This window comes from Scomber scombrus, chromosome 24, assembly GCF_963691925.1.
Source record: "Scomber scombrus chromosome 24, fScoSco1.1, whole genome shotgun sequence".
NCBI classification, from domain to species: domain Eukaryota; kingdom Metazoa; phylum Chordata; class Actinopteri; order Scombriformes; family Scombridae; genus Scomber; species Scomber scombrus.
This window is the reverse complement of record NC_084993.1, coordinates 2,154,311-2,172,115: the sequence shown is the minus strand read 5'-3', so window position 1 is coordinate 2,172,115 and position 17,805 is coordinate 2,154,311. Positions and strand designations below refer to the sequence as shown.

The 17,805-nt window shown below is 42.8% G+C and overlaps 1 protein-coding gene across 3 annotated transcripts in view; it reads left to right on the top strand.

Moving 5' to 3' along the window:
- The window catches only part of zeb2b (zinc finger E-box binding homeobox 2b), an 84,738-nt gene extending 67,144 nt beyond the window's left edge, over window positions 1–17,594 (top strand). For 2 of the 3 annotated variants that reach the window (XM_062414453.1, XM_062414454.1), the window contains 7 exons: window positions 1,134–1,202; window positions 3,789–3,977; window positions 5,353–5,567; window positions 8,587–8,695; window positions 9,222–11,221; window positions 13,275–13,455; window positions 15,357–17,594. In XM_062414453.1, the coding sequence (XP_062270437.1) occupies window positions 1,134–1,202; window positions 3,789–3,977; window positions 5,353–5,567; window positions 8,587–8,695; window positions 9,222–11,221; window positions 13,275–13,455; window positions 15,357–15,928 (3,335 nt within the window). In that variant the 3' untranslated portion in view covers window positions 15,929–17,594. The remainder of the gene's footprint in view (window positions 1–1,133; window positions 1,203–3,788; window positions 3,978–5,352; window positions 5,568–8,586; window positions 8,696–9,221; window positions 11,222–13,274; window positions 13,456–15,356) is intronic. The other variant, XM_062414455.1, reaches the window with a different exon arrangement.
- Window positions 17,595–17,805: the final 211 nt, after the last annotated feature.

The following is a 17,805-nucleotide window of genomic DNA, read 5'->3' as shown; positions in this document are numbered from 1 at the left end:
TTAAACATTTTTTTGCAGGGACAGGGCGTCTCCGGGATGTTATTGGTTGATGCAAATACATTTTCAGGGCCGGAAAACATAAATATATAAAGCTTTATTGGACATTTTCACTATGCATCAACTCAAACTAACATTTTACTATGTTATAACCAAATTAGACTCACTTTTAAGAGCTTATCTCCAATTTTTCTGCCATGCTTTGCACCTGAATTATTAGTGGTAATGTCCTCCAAGAAGCTTAAAAAAACTGCCAAATCATTGCATACAGGGTGATGCTTTTTTCTAATATCTGAAGTTCAAACTAAACTAAAAAATGCACTTTTCACTTTAGTATCATCAGTGAAATGCTTGAAATAATAGCTTCATCCTGTCTCAACCTTCTCCACCAGCGAACATTAATTCTATAGCTCCACCTACCTGAGGTTTACCCCTACCAATGAGGTTATTTCTGCCTTCCAGAGCAGCTCTGCCCCTAAAAAATGTTTGTGCAACTTAAAACTCTTAATTTGTGGTGAAGGGTTGTATTCTTTTTAGTTAGAGCAAGGCACTAACTCTGTGCCAGCATTTTGTGGGGGGAATCAAAAAAACGTGTGCGCTCACAATACTCCCAAGAAGCAGCAGCAACACGAGCAGCACAAGCAGCAGCAGCAGCAGCAGCTTTGGATAAAAGCATCCCACCAAATGACATATGATAAAACAAGCGTGATCCTGCATGCAGAGGATTGCAACGGCGTCACAGCCAGGGAGTAATAAGCTCAGGCTGCGTGTTGGCTGGAGCTCTATATGATTGCTCAGGTGGATGTGCTGCGTGTTGTATTTAATCGCTCTGTTTGACGATTGAAGCTTTCTTTGCCTCCCCTGCCGCTTGTTGTCATGTTAAAGGTAAATAAGTCACTGTCTGGCCCGGATGATAGCATTCATTAAGCATGCTGAACAAAGCCGAGGCGCGCTGCGATGCACAGCGGTGCCTTTATTGCTTTCTCCATACCTTCTTCTTAAAGGCCTCATTGTCAGGCGTTTGTTGGTTTGCATTGTACACTGAGGTACTCACCCCCTCCTCCTTCTCTTTCTCCTTCTTTCTCCTCCATCCCCTCTCTACCCCTTCTTCTTCTTCTTCCTCTGTCTCTCTGCAGATGAAATAAAAGATGATTTTGACACCCTGGGGCCTGATACCACTTTGCAGGCAGTTGGAAACGGTACAGGTGAGTCAACTGAAAGATGTTAAATGTGCTTTTTTCTCTTTTTATGTGGGTTGAATAAGTGTCAGTCGCTCTCTCTCTCTATCTCTCTCTCTCTCTATCTCTCTCTCTCTCTCTTCCTTTCTTTGCTGTTACCTAAGTAACAATGTCTGTAACCCTTTAAAAACAAAGCAATGTCTACATGTGACTGAGGTTATAGCCGTCTAGAGGTTGTTTCCAGTTCAAAGATTTTGAGTTTTCCTGCTCAGATTTTGGGGTTTTTTAAATAATGGTTTTTTTTTAGGGGGGGAAAAATTGACAGTAAACCACAAAGAGGAGCTGGCAAACTAATAATAAACTTGTCACAATTACTGAATTGCATGTCAAACAACGGTAGATTTAAAATGGACTGGAGGAGGAAAAGGGGGGGTGGGGGGGGGGGGGGGGGCAATCATATCCACTAACTATGAGCTGTAATTTAAGGGAAATCCGTCCTTCTGACTCCATAACCACTAAGACAAATCTTTGTATGTTTATGTTTATAGGTGGTTAACGTGATTTAATTTATTTATTTTTCTTAAATATTTGATTACACATATTGAGTTCCCTGTTTCTTAGCATGTGTGTGTGTCTGTGTGTGTCTGTGTGTATGTGTGTGTGTGTTTGTGTACCGTTGCCTCTCTCCTGGAGGAACCAAACCCTACCTGCCATTATTCATTAAGCCACCAAAAGCTGATTTGTAGCCGCACACTCCTCCCTTCCATGATATCATCCTGGCCACCCTGACAATTGGCCCCGGACACTGTTATGATAAACCAAACGCACCCCACAGAACGCCACACAAGCCCTGCCTCGAAAAAAACCTCCTTCCCCATCAGCTTTAATTACTATTACTTTCTTCTTCACTTTCTTCTCCTTTTTTTTCTTTTTCTAAAAATTCAAGCACTGCAAATGTTTTCCATTTTGACTGCTTAAAAGGGTTTTGGAAACAATACTGTGGCACCGCTGTGGAAGCTCCCCGCGCCACTAGATCACATGTGATTTCATTTAAAGACACATAGAGCAGTTTGATCACGTCCTCGGTGCCAAAGCACACTTTGATCCAGGTGATTTCCTCTTATACTGGAAGGAAAGTCGGTCGTCTTTCTTTAAAGAAATATTATTTTTCTTAAACGTTGCTATTTTTCATCCAGGAGAAAAAAGCTCTGTAGATTGCGTTGACTGAAACTTATATATATATATATCAAATAAACAACATTTCATTACCCTGAAGGTTTTAAGGCGGTATTCCAAAAAAATAAAAAGTGCTTTCAATCATCAGTCAGTCTTAAATAACATCTTAAGTCTTGCACAATTAGCTCAGCGGTCCTCAAAAAAAAAGCCACAAAAGAAAATGGTCTAATGAGACCGCTGTAAATGATGCTATCATGGTTATCAAAACCGATCCATTGGCACTGATGACATTTCGGTGCCATTTTTGACAACCGAATATCTACTACCTTGACCTTTCGCAAATTGGACCGCAAAGTCATCACGGCCGAACAAATTGCTCTTTAAACCCTCACCTTGGCTCACAGTCTAAAAGCCTAATTAACAAGGGGGATGAAGTCTGATGAGACGTCACTTGGGTTGTTGTTGTTTTTTTTTGGGGGGGGGTTCGACATCGCCCAACACCTTCCACAATCTCCTCAGGTTGTAAATATGAACGCGTGTGCACGAATGTGTGTGTGTGCATGTGTGTTTTTTTTTTGTTTTTTTTTTGTGAAAGTCGGCCATCCCCTTGACTAATGAAGGCTGCTGATTTCTTTTAGCTCCGGTTTGTTTTTGGAGGCAGCTATCTCCACACTGCAGCTTAAGAGTTTCCCTGAAGAGAAGGGACTGGGAAATAATTTGAGAAAAAACGCATTGTGTGGCCTCAGCACTTTGGCTGGCTTAAGATACATTCTGCTCAGCTATAGCAAAGCATGTCTCTCTTATTCTCTTCTTCTTCTTCTTCTTCTTTTTTCGTGTGTGTGTGTATGTGTGTGTGCATGTGCTGGTTTGTGGTTTGGCCCCAGTAATCTGTTCAACACAGAATCAACAAAAGCCACAGTCTCTTGATTGACCTTATATGTGAAAGTCGATACAAAGAAACGTGGCTCTGGTGCTGATTAACCTCGGCTTGTGTATGTATGTATGTATGTATAATATGTGTATGAGTGTGTTTTCCTTTTTTTCATTTTACTGTCTCAAACTTAAAAATCTGATTTCATGTCATGAGTAAATTAGGTCAGAGAAGTTTTTTTTTTTTTACACGTTGCACTCCAGCAGCTCATGGTAGCGCGTTTATCTCCGACTTTTGGCCGGATTAAGTTACATTTCTTATTTTAGCCAGCATGCCGTGACAAGCAAACCCAGTAATTTAGATGTATTCTCCCCAAAGCACGGCTGTAATGTTTTAGGGTGGCTGTCCTCATCGCATTTCCACCACGATGTTCCCAATATCCTCCTGTAAGACATTTCTCTGGGGAAAGAAATGAATCCAATTTATTCCTCCCCCTCTCTCTCGGTCTCCTCCTTCACCCATCTCACTCTTCCTCTCTCTCTCTCTCTCTCTCTCTCTCTCTTCAGTCAAGAGCGTCGATTGCACTTCAGAGTTCGAGGACTTCTTCTCCAAGCGGAAGCTGGACGACGGTGACAGCCACGTGGTGAGCATCGCAGAGTACCTCCAGCGGGGCGACACTGCCATCATCTACCCAGAAGCCCCAGAGGAGCTGTCCCGCCTGGGTACACCAGAGGCCACCGGGCCAGAGGAGAACGGTACGAATACTTGTGCGGGTCGGAGGTGATAAATGTGAAGGTTTATGATTAAGATGAATGCAGGAAGGAAGACATGTAGGTGATGCGGTGCCCTACAGCCTGACATTAGCTGCATAAAGATTTAAAACTCAGATGAAAAATGTCCAAAATGAAAAGTCATCCTTAAGTCAGGCTCAGACTATATAGGAGTTTTGGGCCGATTTATCCCTGATTCACCTCTCCTGACAGAGGTTTGGCCCAGATTATCTGGTAATATGAGAGGTTTACAGATCCAATCTTAAACCTCCTGAGGGGCTCAAAGAATCATCGGGCTTGCCCTGATAATTTCAAACATATTTGATATTTAGGATTTAAAATATGGATGATTACGTCACCACGATAGCCAGTTGGGTTACAAGCAAATTTCAGTCCCGAAGTTGCCAAGAAACAGCGAATCTAGCTCTTGAGGCTAATGTTAGCTAGCATACCACTACTAACAGATATTAAAACAGTTAAAATCGTATCTCCACTTCTACATAATACAGTTTATTTAGATATCAGAGTAGAAACTTCAAGCCCATTTAAGACTTAATGCTGTGCCTTTAATATTAACTTATGGGTTGACATTCAACTCGGCCTCCTTTCGCTACAGTGAAAGACTCATGCGTGCTCAGCTAACCTCCCATCTATGAGTTAAGGTTTAAAAAAAAAAGAAAGAAAGAAAGGGAGTCTGGACAGAGCAGCAGCTCTTCCCGCTGACACGACCGGGCAGCTGTTGGTCCCACAGATTCGCCGGATGCCTTGGTGTTTACCTACAGTCTTAAGCAACAGCTGGGCAGGGGCTTGAAATCAGATAGTGCACCTCCGAAGCTCCCAGGAGGGAAAGAAACAGGGGGGTTAAGAGAGAGGGGGGGGGGGGGGGGGGGGTTTGAATTGGCTCATGATTCATACTGCAGACATTATAAACGTGTCAGCGGCAACAGCATTAAAAAGTGAGGGTAGTTTTAAAGCAATTAGGAAGGTATGGCGAATTATGTATGTCAGCGACTTTGTCAACTTGAGGGTTTTTTTTAACATGTGTGTGATTGTCTGTGTACAGTATCATGTGCCTGTTTGTCGTGAGTGTGTAAGTGTGTGTGTGTGTGTGTGTGTGTGTGTGTGTGTGTGTGTGTGTGTGGAGTCGGGAGGAGGTCGTAGTGCAGCGGATGCCAGCCTGACACTGTGGCTCTCATGTGGAGCAGATTGCAGAGATAACTCCCATACCACTCTGGGCAGCCCGCCCGTTAGCTACCATTGATTCGCTGACCTTTTGGCCCGCTTTCCCTTCCCCTTCCTCCTCCCCCTCCCCCCCCCCACTCCTCCTCCTCCTCCTCTTCTCCCGCTGTCTCCCGTGCAGACCTGCCACCTGGAACGCCAGATGCCTTCGCCCAACTGTTGACCTGCCCCTACTGCGACCGGGGCTACAAGCGTTTGACATCGCTGAAGGAGCACATCAAGTACCGCCATGAGAAGAACGAGGAGAACTTCGCCTGCCCCCTGTGCAACTACACGTTTGCTTACCGCACTCAGCTCGAGCGGCATATGGCCACACACAAGCCTGCGAGGGATCAGGTGAGGAGGATTTATTTTTTTCTCTTCTCTTCATCCCACCCCTTCTATTTTTCATCCTCCTCCTCCTCCTTTTTTCTTTCTCTGTCCCCTATTTCATTTCTAATGTGCTCTGATCCCTCGGAGAGGAGAGATCATTTTTTCTGATTGGCAATCATTATTAATTTTTCATGGCATTTTGAAGATGCAGATCCTTTAATGGTAATAACTTTAATTGAGGCCCTAAATGGTTTTTTGATGGCCCTCCCTGATATGATTTTCCAGTCTCGTGTTCACGATCGAATGATTGTGTTAATTTCCAATTTGGAAATTTTTATCAGCTCCTTAACTTCACTTCACTCCTGGCCTTTAATGTTGTTCTGGTGCAGCCTGCAGTCGTAGTACTCCATCAAACCCCCCCCACGCCCCCCCACACCCCACTTCTAATTTCATGCACTGCAAAAACATCTGTGTATACTTGAATTTTCTCGAGCGATTTATATCCTGTACGTCTGAAATATAATGTGAATCTGCTGGCAGTTAGCATGAATCACCTTAAAGTCCTGTGAGGTGAAAACACATCCAGCAGTCACGGGTGTTTAACTCGCTTGTCAGCTTTAAGTTGAAGATGTGGGGTGAGATAGATTGTGGCGAAGAAAAAAAATTGCATGCTTTCAGAGTTTTCGCACATTGGGGGATAATTATAACTTCTCAGTGAACTAAAATTGGAGCAGTAAATATTAAAGTAGATGGAGTCTGTATTTGTGCTCCGAAGGATGATTATAATTGAGGAATTTGTTAAAAAAAAAAAAATGCAACTTTGGCCAGAGGTTAATCTCTAAAATGTAACAGAACCACAAACTATTTCAGATTAAGAAATGTATCATTTATATTAGCTGGTGTGTGTGCTCCCTCTTTGATAATTTTCTCACGAATTTCCAGTGCAGTTGTAGTATAAAAAATAAAAAAAAGGAAAAAAAGAAAATCAGCTTTCAGCCAGTTACAGATGATATCATGTAGCCTGTTCAGTCCCAGGTCGTGGGTGTTGTGTTGTGCTCTCTGAAGCAAGGATGACAAGCTCAGACTGTGGCTGATTTGATCAGATGTCAGCAGCCAGCACTTTCACCTGATCTACCAGCTGGGTGTAAACGTGAGCAGATGGGCCGGCCGAGTGAGCCGCTGTCCCAATCCTCATATTACAATGCTGTTGCTGCTCCCCTCCAGAGTCGAGTCAATGGTCAAAGACTCCTATTCAAGCGCCGCGGCTCCTTCTGCAAAGCCGGTTATCTTGATTTGTAAATTAGCTGGATTGTTTAAGTGGTAATCCTCGAGATGAGATCAAGATGATGTCTTACTTCTTTGATTTTTTCTTTTTTTATATATATATATATATATATATATGTGTGTGATTTTCTATAGGTGGCGCTCTTTTCTTTGTGTTTTCAGTCACTAGTTTATTCAAGGGCGAGCAGCAGTCGTGAAATAAATCACTTCCTCCAGTGTTTACGAGACAGAGAAAATCCAAATGAACCTATATGAAAATGTACGTTGGGCAATTAGCAACAAACTCAGGAGGGGCTCGGCAGTAATCACATTAACATAAAGAATAACGTCCTGATAGGTAAACATGTGCCGTGCTGTTCTGTCTCGTATGTTTACAAGCCTTAATACTCCTCCTCCTCTTAACCAATTAGCTGAAATATGACTAATTAGAGGTTATACATATGCAAACATCCAATCGGGTCCCCGCCCACTACCAGCAGTGGTGGCGTTCACACCGACAACGAGCCATGGAGGAGAGATGGAGCATTTTGCCGGTGCCATTCACAATTAAGAGCACAGAGCAATTGTGTCTTATTAGCTGTGGTGGCGAGACTAAACTTTACCGGGCAGGGGTCCTCAGGGGGGAAGTAAGGGGATGATGGTGGTGGAGGTGGTAGGGAGGGAGAGGGGTGGTGGGTGGGGGGGCGGAGGCACCGAAGCAGCTGTTGCTGTTTGTTTATGCAACTCAGCAACATACGAGCGGTGGGGTCCCTCTCCGGCGCTTGGCGGGGCCCCCGACTCTCCCTGCTTGATCTTTGAAGGTTGGGGCTGTTTGAACAATTCCTCCCAGTCCTCCCAGTGTCCTGCGCGCCACCATCTGTCTCCCCAGGAATGTGGGTAGAGTCAGCACACACCCCAGCATTTGTCAAGGCTGAACTGGGAGGAGGGAGTGTTTTCCCCCCCTTAGCAAGCTCAGAGAAAATGTGTCTCTTTTTTTTTTTTTTATTATTTACTAACTATTTAACGTCCTCGCCTCCCACTTGGAATTAATTGTTTGGTGAGTGACGAGCCAGGTTTACACACCCAGCGTTGTTGTTGTGCCTGGTTTTTTATATTTTGATGTTTTTTTTGTTTCTTTTCTATTCAGAGAACAGGCTCCCCCCTTTTTTTTGAATTGCAAATTTGATGGATTGCAACTGATGTTTACCTTTTGAACAGCATACGCTCTGTTCTGCTTCCTAAGATTATTAAAGAGACATTTGAAGGTTTTTTATTAATTTATTTAAAGGCCCAATTACTGTAAGACATTTTAGAGTCTTCAGAAAACGTACAAAGTGTAATTCAAACACAGGTATGCAGCACTCTGAGAGGATTCTGAATACCTTTTAGACTGATTAGGCCCCAAATTAATGAAAAGTAGATCAGATCAGCGTTTCTAATGAAGAGAAAACGCTCTTAAAAAAAAGACTCTTTTCATTTATTCTATTTTCTGGGCTGCCAAATTCTAAAGGCATGCCTCCTTTGGCTGAGGAGCCAGGAAATTAAAAGGTATGTGATTCTCTCTGTTATCGCCGCCGCTGCTTGTAGTCGCTCAACGGAGGTGGGAGTAGAAAGCCAAGATGCTTCGTTGGCGTCGGGAGCCATTTGGCTTGTTGCTTGTTGTCATGCCGACCAATTGTGATTATTTACTGAACTCTCACCCCCACGATGTTTGTGCATTTTCTTTTTTTTTTCTTTTTTTAAATGTGAGTCTCTTTCTCTCTCCCTCTCTCTCTCACAGCACCAACTGCTCAACCAAGCGGCCGGCAACCGCAAGTTCAAATGCACCGAGTGTGGCAAGGCCTTCAAATACAAGCACCATCTGAAGGAACACCTCCGGATTCATAGCGGTGAGTAGCGAGAGGAATGCTGCTCCTGCTCTTTGAATATTCATAACCATGATTTAAGCACTACTACGAATCTGCACAAATTCCTTAAGGTTTATTTTGGACCCTCCCTGCTGTTAATGGACATTGAACTCTGCTGCGTTAACAATCATTCCCGTTGCCAAGAACAATATTTGCTCAGAAATACGAATGTCTGGGAAGCGTGTCAACAAATGTAATTTATTTGTATATTTGTCAGGGACAATACCCATTGATCAACAGAAAATCTGAATGAGAGGAACGTGCAATACTTACTTTACAGAACACATAACACACTGTAGATGATGAAATCTTCACTTGATTTATATCATTGAATCACTATTTTCTTTTTCATGTGCATTTAATTTCTTTTCTATAATGACCTTTCATTTCCTTTAGTAATTATGTCACTCTTGCATGTCTTTGCCTTTATTTTAATATAAACATCAACTAATTTGATTGTATTATTCATATAAAACATTCTTACGCTTCATTTACTTTTTTGTTTCAGGTGAAAAACCGTATGAGTGCCCCAACTGCAAGAAGCGTTTCTCCCACTCGGGCTCCTACAGTTCCCACATAAGCAGCAAAAAGTGCATTGGCCTGATTGCCGTCAACGGCAGGATGCGCAGCAACATGAAGACGGGCTCGTCCCCCACCTCAGCCTCCTCCTCACCCACCAACACTGCCATCACCCAGCTGCGCCAGAAGCTGGAGAACGGCAAGCCGCTCGGCCTCCCCGATCACAACAACCACCTGAACATAAAGACGGAGCCGCTCGACTTCAACGACTACAAGCTGATGATGGCATCGCATGGATTCGGAGCTCCTGGACCGTTCATGAATGGAGTAGGAGGGAACAGCCCACTGGGGATTCACCACTCAGCCCAGAGCCCCCTGCAGCACCTTGGGATTGCCGGACTTGAGCAGCAGCTCCTGGGCTACCCGGGACCGCTGATGAACAACCTGAGCGAGGTGCAGAAGGTCCTCCAGATCGTGGACAACACTGTGTGCAGGCAGAAAATGGACTGCAAGCCGGAGGAGCTCTCCAAGCTCAAGGCCTACATGAAGGAGCTGGGGTCCCAGGTTGAAGAGCAGAAACAGGGGCTGGTAAATGCAGGGCATCAGATGGGTCTTCCACTTGTCAATCACAACGGCGCCACCAAAAGCATCATCGACTACACGCTAGAAAAAGTGAACGAAGCCAAAGCCTGCCTCCAGAGCTTGACGACAGACTCAAAGAGACAGATTAGCAATATCAAACGAGAGAAATCCAACCACATGCTTGAAGGAGGTGTGGATGAGAAGGTGCAGGAAAACAGCATGTTTACACCTTATGCTTGCCAATATTGCAAAGAATCCTTCACCGGGCCCATACCCTTGCATCAGCATGAACGCTACCTGTGTAAAATGAACGAGGAGATCAAAGCCGTGCTGCAGCCCAGTGAGAATCTGATGCCCAGCAAACCAGCGATATACATGGAGAAGAACACCCACTTAACCTCCTCCATGATGTCTGAGAAGGGACTCACTGGGCCCATCAACCCTTACAGGGACCACATGTCTGTGCTGAAGGCGTATTTCGCCATGAACATGGAGCCCAACTCGGAGGAGCTGCTCAAGATCTCCACAGCAGTCGGCCTTCCTCAGGAATTTGTCAGGGAGTGGTTCGAGCAGCGAAAGATGTACCACTACGGCACCACCAGAACTCCGCCGCTAGAGCACAGGAACAACATGGATATGGTTGTCGGAACAAATAACCACCACACTCCACCAAAAGACTCTATGGCAGCTAGGTCACCTGTGTCTCTTCTCAAACCTACTGACCGCATCACGTCCCCCTCCATAGCGGAGCTCCACAACAACGTTAACAACTGTGACAACTCATTCAGACATTTGAAAAACCACCAGTATAGCGGCAACGCCAAAGCCACGGGTGAAAAGTTGGACCACTCCCGCAGCAACACCCCCTCCCCGTTAAATCTGTCCTCCACATCTTCCAAAAACTCTCACAGCAGCTCCTACACTCCAAACAGCTTGACTTCAGAAGACCTGCAGGCTGAGCCGCTGGACCTCTCTCTGCCGAGACTCATGAAGGAACCCAAGCATGCACTGACTGTCAAAAGCAGACCTAAAGTCAACAGTATTACCATCGACCACAACAGCGTCCCCTCTCCCCGCGAGCACTTCGAGGAGCCTTTGAACTTAGCCTATCTCAAGAAGGAGTTCTCAGTCTCTCACAATGGAAACCTTGAAAAAAGCACTAGCCCCATCTTCGGCATTAACCCGTTTGCTGCCAAACCCCTGTATACATCACTTCCACCTCAGAGCGCTTTCCCACCTGCCACATTCATGCCCCCGATGCAGGCCAGCATACCAGGTCTTAGGCACTACCCGGGCATGGATCAAATGGGCTTCCTACCACACATGGCCTACACTTACGCAGCAGGGGCAGCTACCTTTGCCGAGATGCAGCAGAGGAGAAAGTACCAGCGGAAACCAGGTTTCCAGGTAAATAAGCCACCTGTGGTTTTGTAAAAAGCCCCGGGCTCAATCAGAGTCTCTAAAATGATCATGAACTCATTTCTGTACTAATTAAAAACGACTTCAGAGTCAGGAGAGGGAACAACGCTCACCTGAGGTAGACTGAAACTGGCAAAGGTGATGGAGATAAACAGCCCTGATACAAATGAGGCATCGTTAGTGGTGTCAGGAAGGAAAGAGGGCGTTTTATAGGTTCATCTGTTTACAGTGTAATATTAGTAATGATAATTAAACAGATTAAGACCATTTTTCTCAACAGCTTTAGGGTTTTTCTTGTGGAAAAACAATTAAAACTAATAATTTTCATAATTTATCAGCTTGTCTAGTCATTCATCTAGAAGAAAATGCCACACTATTGCTTGGTCTATTGTTTTATACTATTGTTAATGCAATTTTAGATTCATAATGCATCGATTAAAACTGATGTTTGACTTTAAAAAACACAAATTACAGCACTATATCATATTTTGATAATAACTGTATAAAAAAACAGCATTTTCCACCCTGGATCTGAACCCTCATGGTTTGGATTTTTTTTTAGATAAAAAAAAAAGGCGAAGTTACAAACACACTGGGACAAAATATTACACATCAGGTTCGAATAACTGCATCGATTTTGGCCCTTAAATACATCTAATTGTTACCACTCTCCACTGTAAATTTTCCTGCTGCTGCTGCTGTGTGTGGAACGCATTAATGCTCCTGACTTCAGTCCTCTTCCAGCGCTGGCCTGAACTCAGATATGTTGTTATTAAATATGGGTGAAAGGCCTTTGTAAAAATGACAAAGGTGAGCCCCGGAGCTGTGCACTTCTCTGAAATTTCCCACCGCAACTCTGCTGCATTTTAAAGAGAGAGAGAGAGAGAGAGCCAAAATCCAAAATGAGCTTCTCTACATGTGGATTAATAATGCACAGTCTCCATGTTCATTACCACTGAATGCTGAAGGCTGTTTAACATAGAGGGAACCATTTTGATGAAAAAAAAAAAAAAGTATTAATAATGTTTCCTATTCTAAGTTATTAAATTAGATTTTAAAAATACAGCTACAGGCGTTTAGTTCAAATTGATTGCAGAGTGATAGTGGTCCCTTCTTAAAACACAGTGCAGTGCTGTCCTCACATTATCACACACACATATTCATTAAAGAAAGCTTCGGTGGTTCAATATCGGCCATTAAGGGTTTGCACCTTCTGATTTTGATCATTATATGAGTTTGCCGTCTGGAGAATGGCTCACTCTGCCTCCTCTGATGCTGTAATATTGTTCGCCATCAATTCAAATGTTTAAGACTAATCTTCATCATAAAAGAGAATATTTAAAAAAGAAAAAAGGGGGCTATGCAGAATTAACACTGCTGTACAAAATTAGACCACACTGAATACAGCCATTATTGCTGAGTTTCATAATGGGGAGCGTTGTCAGTTATAGATGGGTGATATTACCGCAGAGCTGGAAGTTTTATAAGAAATCAGCGCCGGTTATGAAAAATGTACGAACACATAATATTGCATAGCGTGATTGTTTGGTAGTATTATTATTATTTAGTCACATAAAACATCATATTAGATCTTTTTTTTTAGCAATAGCTTTTATTATGATACTGTAATTGCAGCATAATGACATTTATTCCTAGTATTAAACCACTTGAGATGGTTTTTATATGTTTTTGTGGTTCATGCTAATTAGCATTTGACACATGGTTAGCATTTAGCATAGCTTCTCGCTCAACTTAGCTACAAGTTACAACACTTTTCAAGGATTTAGGGACAAATTAATGTAAGATTTGCAAGATATTTAATGAAAATGCATCAAGAAGTACATGTTAGCTTCTGTTTAGAGCTAGCTTGAGGAGTAACTGCAACTTTAAGAGGTGTATATTTTAGATTAGGAGTCAATTCTGTTGCTAACCAAGCTACCTAGCAACATATCAAACCCCAATAAATTCATTCGTTTTTCTTGTTTTCTTCTCTTCTCTTTTTTTTTCTTTCTTTTTCTTTTTTTTGTATTGTTTTGTAAAGGGGGACCTGCTCGACGGTACACCAGATTACATGTCAGGGCTGGACGACATGACAGACCCCGACTCCTGTCTGTCGCGGAAGAAGATTAAGAAGACCGAAAGTGGTATGTACGCGTGTGACTTGTGCGACAAAACATTCCAGAAGAGCAGTTCCCTTCTAAGACACAAATATGAACACACAGGTATATACTGTTCTAGACCCTTACTTTAAACCCCATGCTTTTTTATGTTTTAAATGTTTGTGTTGCCAACTCCTATCACTATGAATATATATATTTTTTATGTTACCCCCCCACCTTTTACCCCCCCCTCCTCCCCTCCTTCTTTCCTTCTATGTTTTTTTCCAACCCTTAAGTTGTATATTTAAATATCTATTATGTAAACCAACACCTAACTTGCTTTTTCATTGACAGGGTTTTTTGAGATGTGATGTGTGTTTTTTTTTTAAGTTTTGTGTGTTTTTAAATATTTAAAAAGAACATTTTGGTATCAGCTTTTAATTAATGCAGGTATAAGCATGAAGAGGGGAGACTTCAGCTATCTTATAAAGTGATTGTACTCTTTATTTTGCAATCATTTCCCGCTGTATTAACCCTTTTGCTATCTAAAAAAAGACACACATCAATTCACCTAGACTTATAAAGCCTCCAAAAGGCTTCTAATGCCTTTATCGGCCCCATTATTGGCGATAGATCACATCAGTAGCGTAACGCTCAGAAGCTTCAGAGCACTGATAACAAGTCTTTCATTATAGTTATTATACAGAGATCCTCTTTCACTAGGTTGCATCATTTATTTTATCCACTATCTGTAGCAGAGCGCTCAGTGCTTTATGCAGCCTTCATGTTATCTGGTCGGACATAAAAGGAGAGGGGAGGGCGACACCGTCAGAACTGTGCGCTGAACTCTTATAAAACAGGGATGCGTTATCTGCAGAACTCCGCCGCCGCATCCCGCTCTGGATGCGACGCTTTCATGTCCCATGTCGCTGTCGTGTGTTGTTTTTTTAACAATAATATGTGTTCAGAAGTATAGAGGGGGGGGGGGGGGAGTGTGGTGGTTGAACTGGCCAGATGTTGGACAGAAGTGCACTTTTGAAAGCCTGTTTTGGCGGGCAGACTTGTGTCAGAGGGGGAGTCATGTGATTTGTGTGAGGCAGGCAGCCATATTTCCACACGTGCTGAGCAGCAGCGGACGACAAAATGAAATGTTTTTAAAGCCAAAGTTAGATTTTTGTGAAGTTATTAGTAGTAGTTTTGAAAAAGAAAAAAAAAAAAAAAAGTTGCAAGACTAAATCCTAGAGGAAATCCTGAGTTTAGAAGTATATGTTAGTAAGCAGTAAGTGTTTTGGAATAAACTGTAAGTGTAACAGCAGCCGTGTGGCCACATTACAAGCTGGAGGACATTTATTTAGCCAGACAGTTTATGGCCCTGTGTCATAAAACTATCTCACCCTTCCCTTGTGGTCAGCTTGGGTTTCTCGTTTTTTGCCTTGGCACACAAAGCGCTCCCCATCACATTCGGTAGACGAAAAAGGAGCCCCAGCCCAAAACTTAATGGAGGGCCAGGCGTCACCATGAACTTGAATTGTGTTCAGAGATAAGCAGGGTAACCCCTCAGAGCCGCCCCCCCCACCCCCCCCCCTCCTTGAATCCCTCCAGCCTCATCTCAGATTTGTTTACTCCTTTGTCGCGCCTTCTCTGTTTGTTTGCTTTGCAGTAGTTTATTTATGTTGCATTCATCAGTTGTGGCACGCAGGCCTAAAATAAATAGTTGTAGTTGAGTTTCTCTATGCTTTAACCACGGGAGGGAATTTCCATAATGTAGGCCCGTGAATGCGAGTGCACTTTCTCATTGTGCTCTCAGTTTGAATAAACAAATAGCGCTAAGTCGTAAGTCAAAGTTGGATTTAATGCTCCGTGATTTAATTTTTTGCTCCATACCATCCAATTCATCAGAGTTTTTCCTCAGCGTTTTTTTTTTTACTTTTTCTTCTGACTTGTGTGATTTGTTGTAGCAGCAGGACGAAGCCAAGCAAAGCGACTCACGTCCCCGTTCTCTTTCTGTTTTTTTGTCTCTGCAGGCAAGAGGCCGCACCAGTGCCAGATCTGCAAGAAAGCCTTCAAACACAAACACCATCTCATCGAGCACTCCAGACTGCACTCGGGGGAGAAGCCTTACCAGTGCGACAAGTGCGGGAAGAGATTCTCCCACTCGGGCTCCTACTCGCAGCACATGAACCACCGCTACTCCTACTGCAAGCGGGAGGCCGAGGAGCGGGAGGCGGCTGAGAGGGAGGCCCGTGAGAAGGGCCACCTGGAGCCCACAGAGCTGCTGATGAGCCGGGCATACTTGCAGGGCATGACTCCTCAGGGTTACCCGGAGCTGGCCGAGCGCGAGGCCATCCTGAGGCACGACGCCGTGAACGGAGGGATCAGAGAGGGACGGAAGGAAGTGGAAGGAACGTATGCGAAGATTGGACGCAGGGAGGACGAGTTCGAGGAGGAGGAGGAGGAGAGCAAGAGCATGGACACGGACCCGGACACGTTGAGGGACGAGGAGGAGAACGGAGAGCACTCGATGGACGATAGCTCGCTGGACGGCAAAACGGAAACCAAATCGGATCACGAGGACACGATGGAGGATGGCATGTAATCGATCGGCGACGACATTTTCAAAAGCTTCCCATCTTAACAACAACAACAAAAAAAAGAAAAAAGAAAAAAAAAGTTTTAAGTTTCTCTCTTTCGGTTCAGTATTCTTACCTGCTCGGTTTAAAACACCGTGTTTTAAGCTGTACGTGCACGTGCCTGAAGCTTCCGGGAAGCTTTCTTTGACAGACTCCTCGGCGGTGGGTGATGGGGGGGGGGGGAGCGGGGAGCAAAGATGTCTGCCGAACAAGACATGGACTGAAGAATCAATCTGGAGGAGGCGTTGAGAGAAGGGGGCATGGGTTTGTGAAATAAGCTGCATTATGCAAACCGAACAATGAATAAATGAATACATTTCAAAAAATGTACAGTACTAAGGCCTAAAAATATGTGTGGTGCTAACCTCCTCAAATAAACCCCCTGTGTTCCATAGTATTTATAGCACAACTAGTGACTTGTACAAATTGCACTCCGCTTCTATAATCATGAACAAAAATAATAAAAAGTATTGCCTATGTATATATTTATACAGTGTTGGAAAAAGAGCAGTAGTGTCTGCACTACAGTCCTTCGATATTACCTTTGTTATCACCTACCTACCTACGGTGTCGTCTTTAGTTTTTTGCCATGTTGCCCGGCCACAAACATCTCCAGCCACACTGTTTTAGGCCTCTTGAATCAACTTCAAATGAAGGAATTTAAATAAAAAGACTGTATGAAGGAGCTTTTTCTTTTTTTTTTTTTTTTTTTTAAGAGGATGAAGTTTTAAAGAGACCTTCATTTTAAGGGAAAATACAGTTTATGGACAGATGGTATTGGGGGGGGGATAAAAAAAAAAAAAAATGAAGGACGAAGCCTTTGTAAGGTGTTTTTGATAAGAAAAAAAAAGCCTTATATGCAAACCTTTTAACCTGTGTGTTTTCTGCAAGTGCCACCCTCGTATTGTGTAAAAGGAAGGTTACTTTTTTTCCACCAGCCTCAGTATTATGAAAAATGGTTTACCGTTGTTCTTTGAAGCACCCGTGTCAGTATTAAGACTATAGGCAGCAGTTCCTTAGTTTACATTATGTTGTGCAATGTTTTCTCAGTTTCTTTTTTTCTTTTAACTTGTCAGTATTACACCAAACCATTTTTGAAAACAACAAAAATTGCATTCATTTTATTTGTAGGTTGAAAAAAAAAAAAAAACATTATTTATGTGGCCCATTTTATATTTCCTAATTTTATTTATTTCATACTGTTGTGTACAGTACTATAGTTCTTCAATATATAGATATATTTTAGTAAAAAGGAACATGGTGTCGATCATAGGGGCAAATTTTACGTAAAGAGAGCATTTATTGTGTTTTGAAACATTGTGAAATGCGAAGTTTAATCTTATTTTATTTTATTTTCCTTTTATTTTCCAGTTAATGGAAAATTCCAAATTTGGGAACTTTTATACAATTGTGAAAACACTGTATTTTCGACTGAAAAAATTCCACTTTCTTTGTTTCTTTTTTTAAGCTAAAAAAATGAAGAGGGACTGTTAAATACTATGTATGATATCATGACTGAAGAAGAATCTTTCCTGAAATGTCTTTGTAAAAGTATTATTGAATTCTTAATTTGTAATTTCTCTTGAAAATGACCCTGCTCGAATAAAAGTAGCCAAATTACAGAGTACCAAACCCTCAGCGCTTCATGTTTATTCACCACTGTAAAAGGTTTGCTCGGCAACGTCGGGCTCCACTCACTTTATAAATGTTCTTTAAAAAACTGGAAACTCTCTCCTTCTCATATCCAGTCTGTGAAGAAAAACACTGCGGACGATTCAACAGCTGCTCATTATTATGTTAATTCCAGTTTCAAGTCAATCAAACTGAATCGACCTCATCTCTG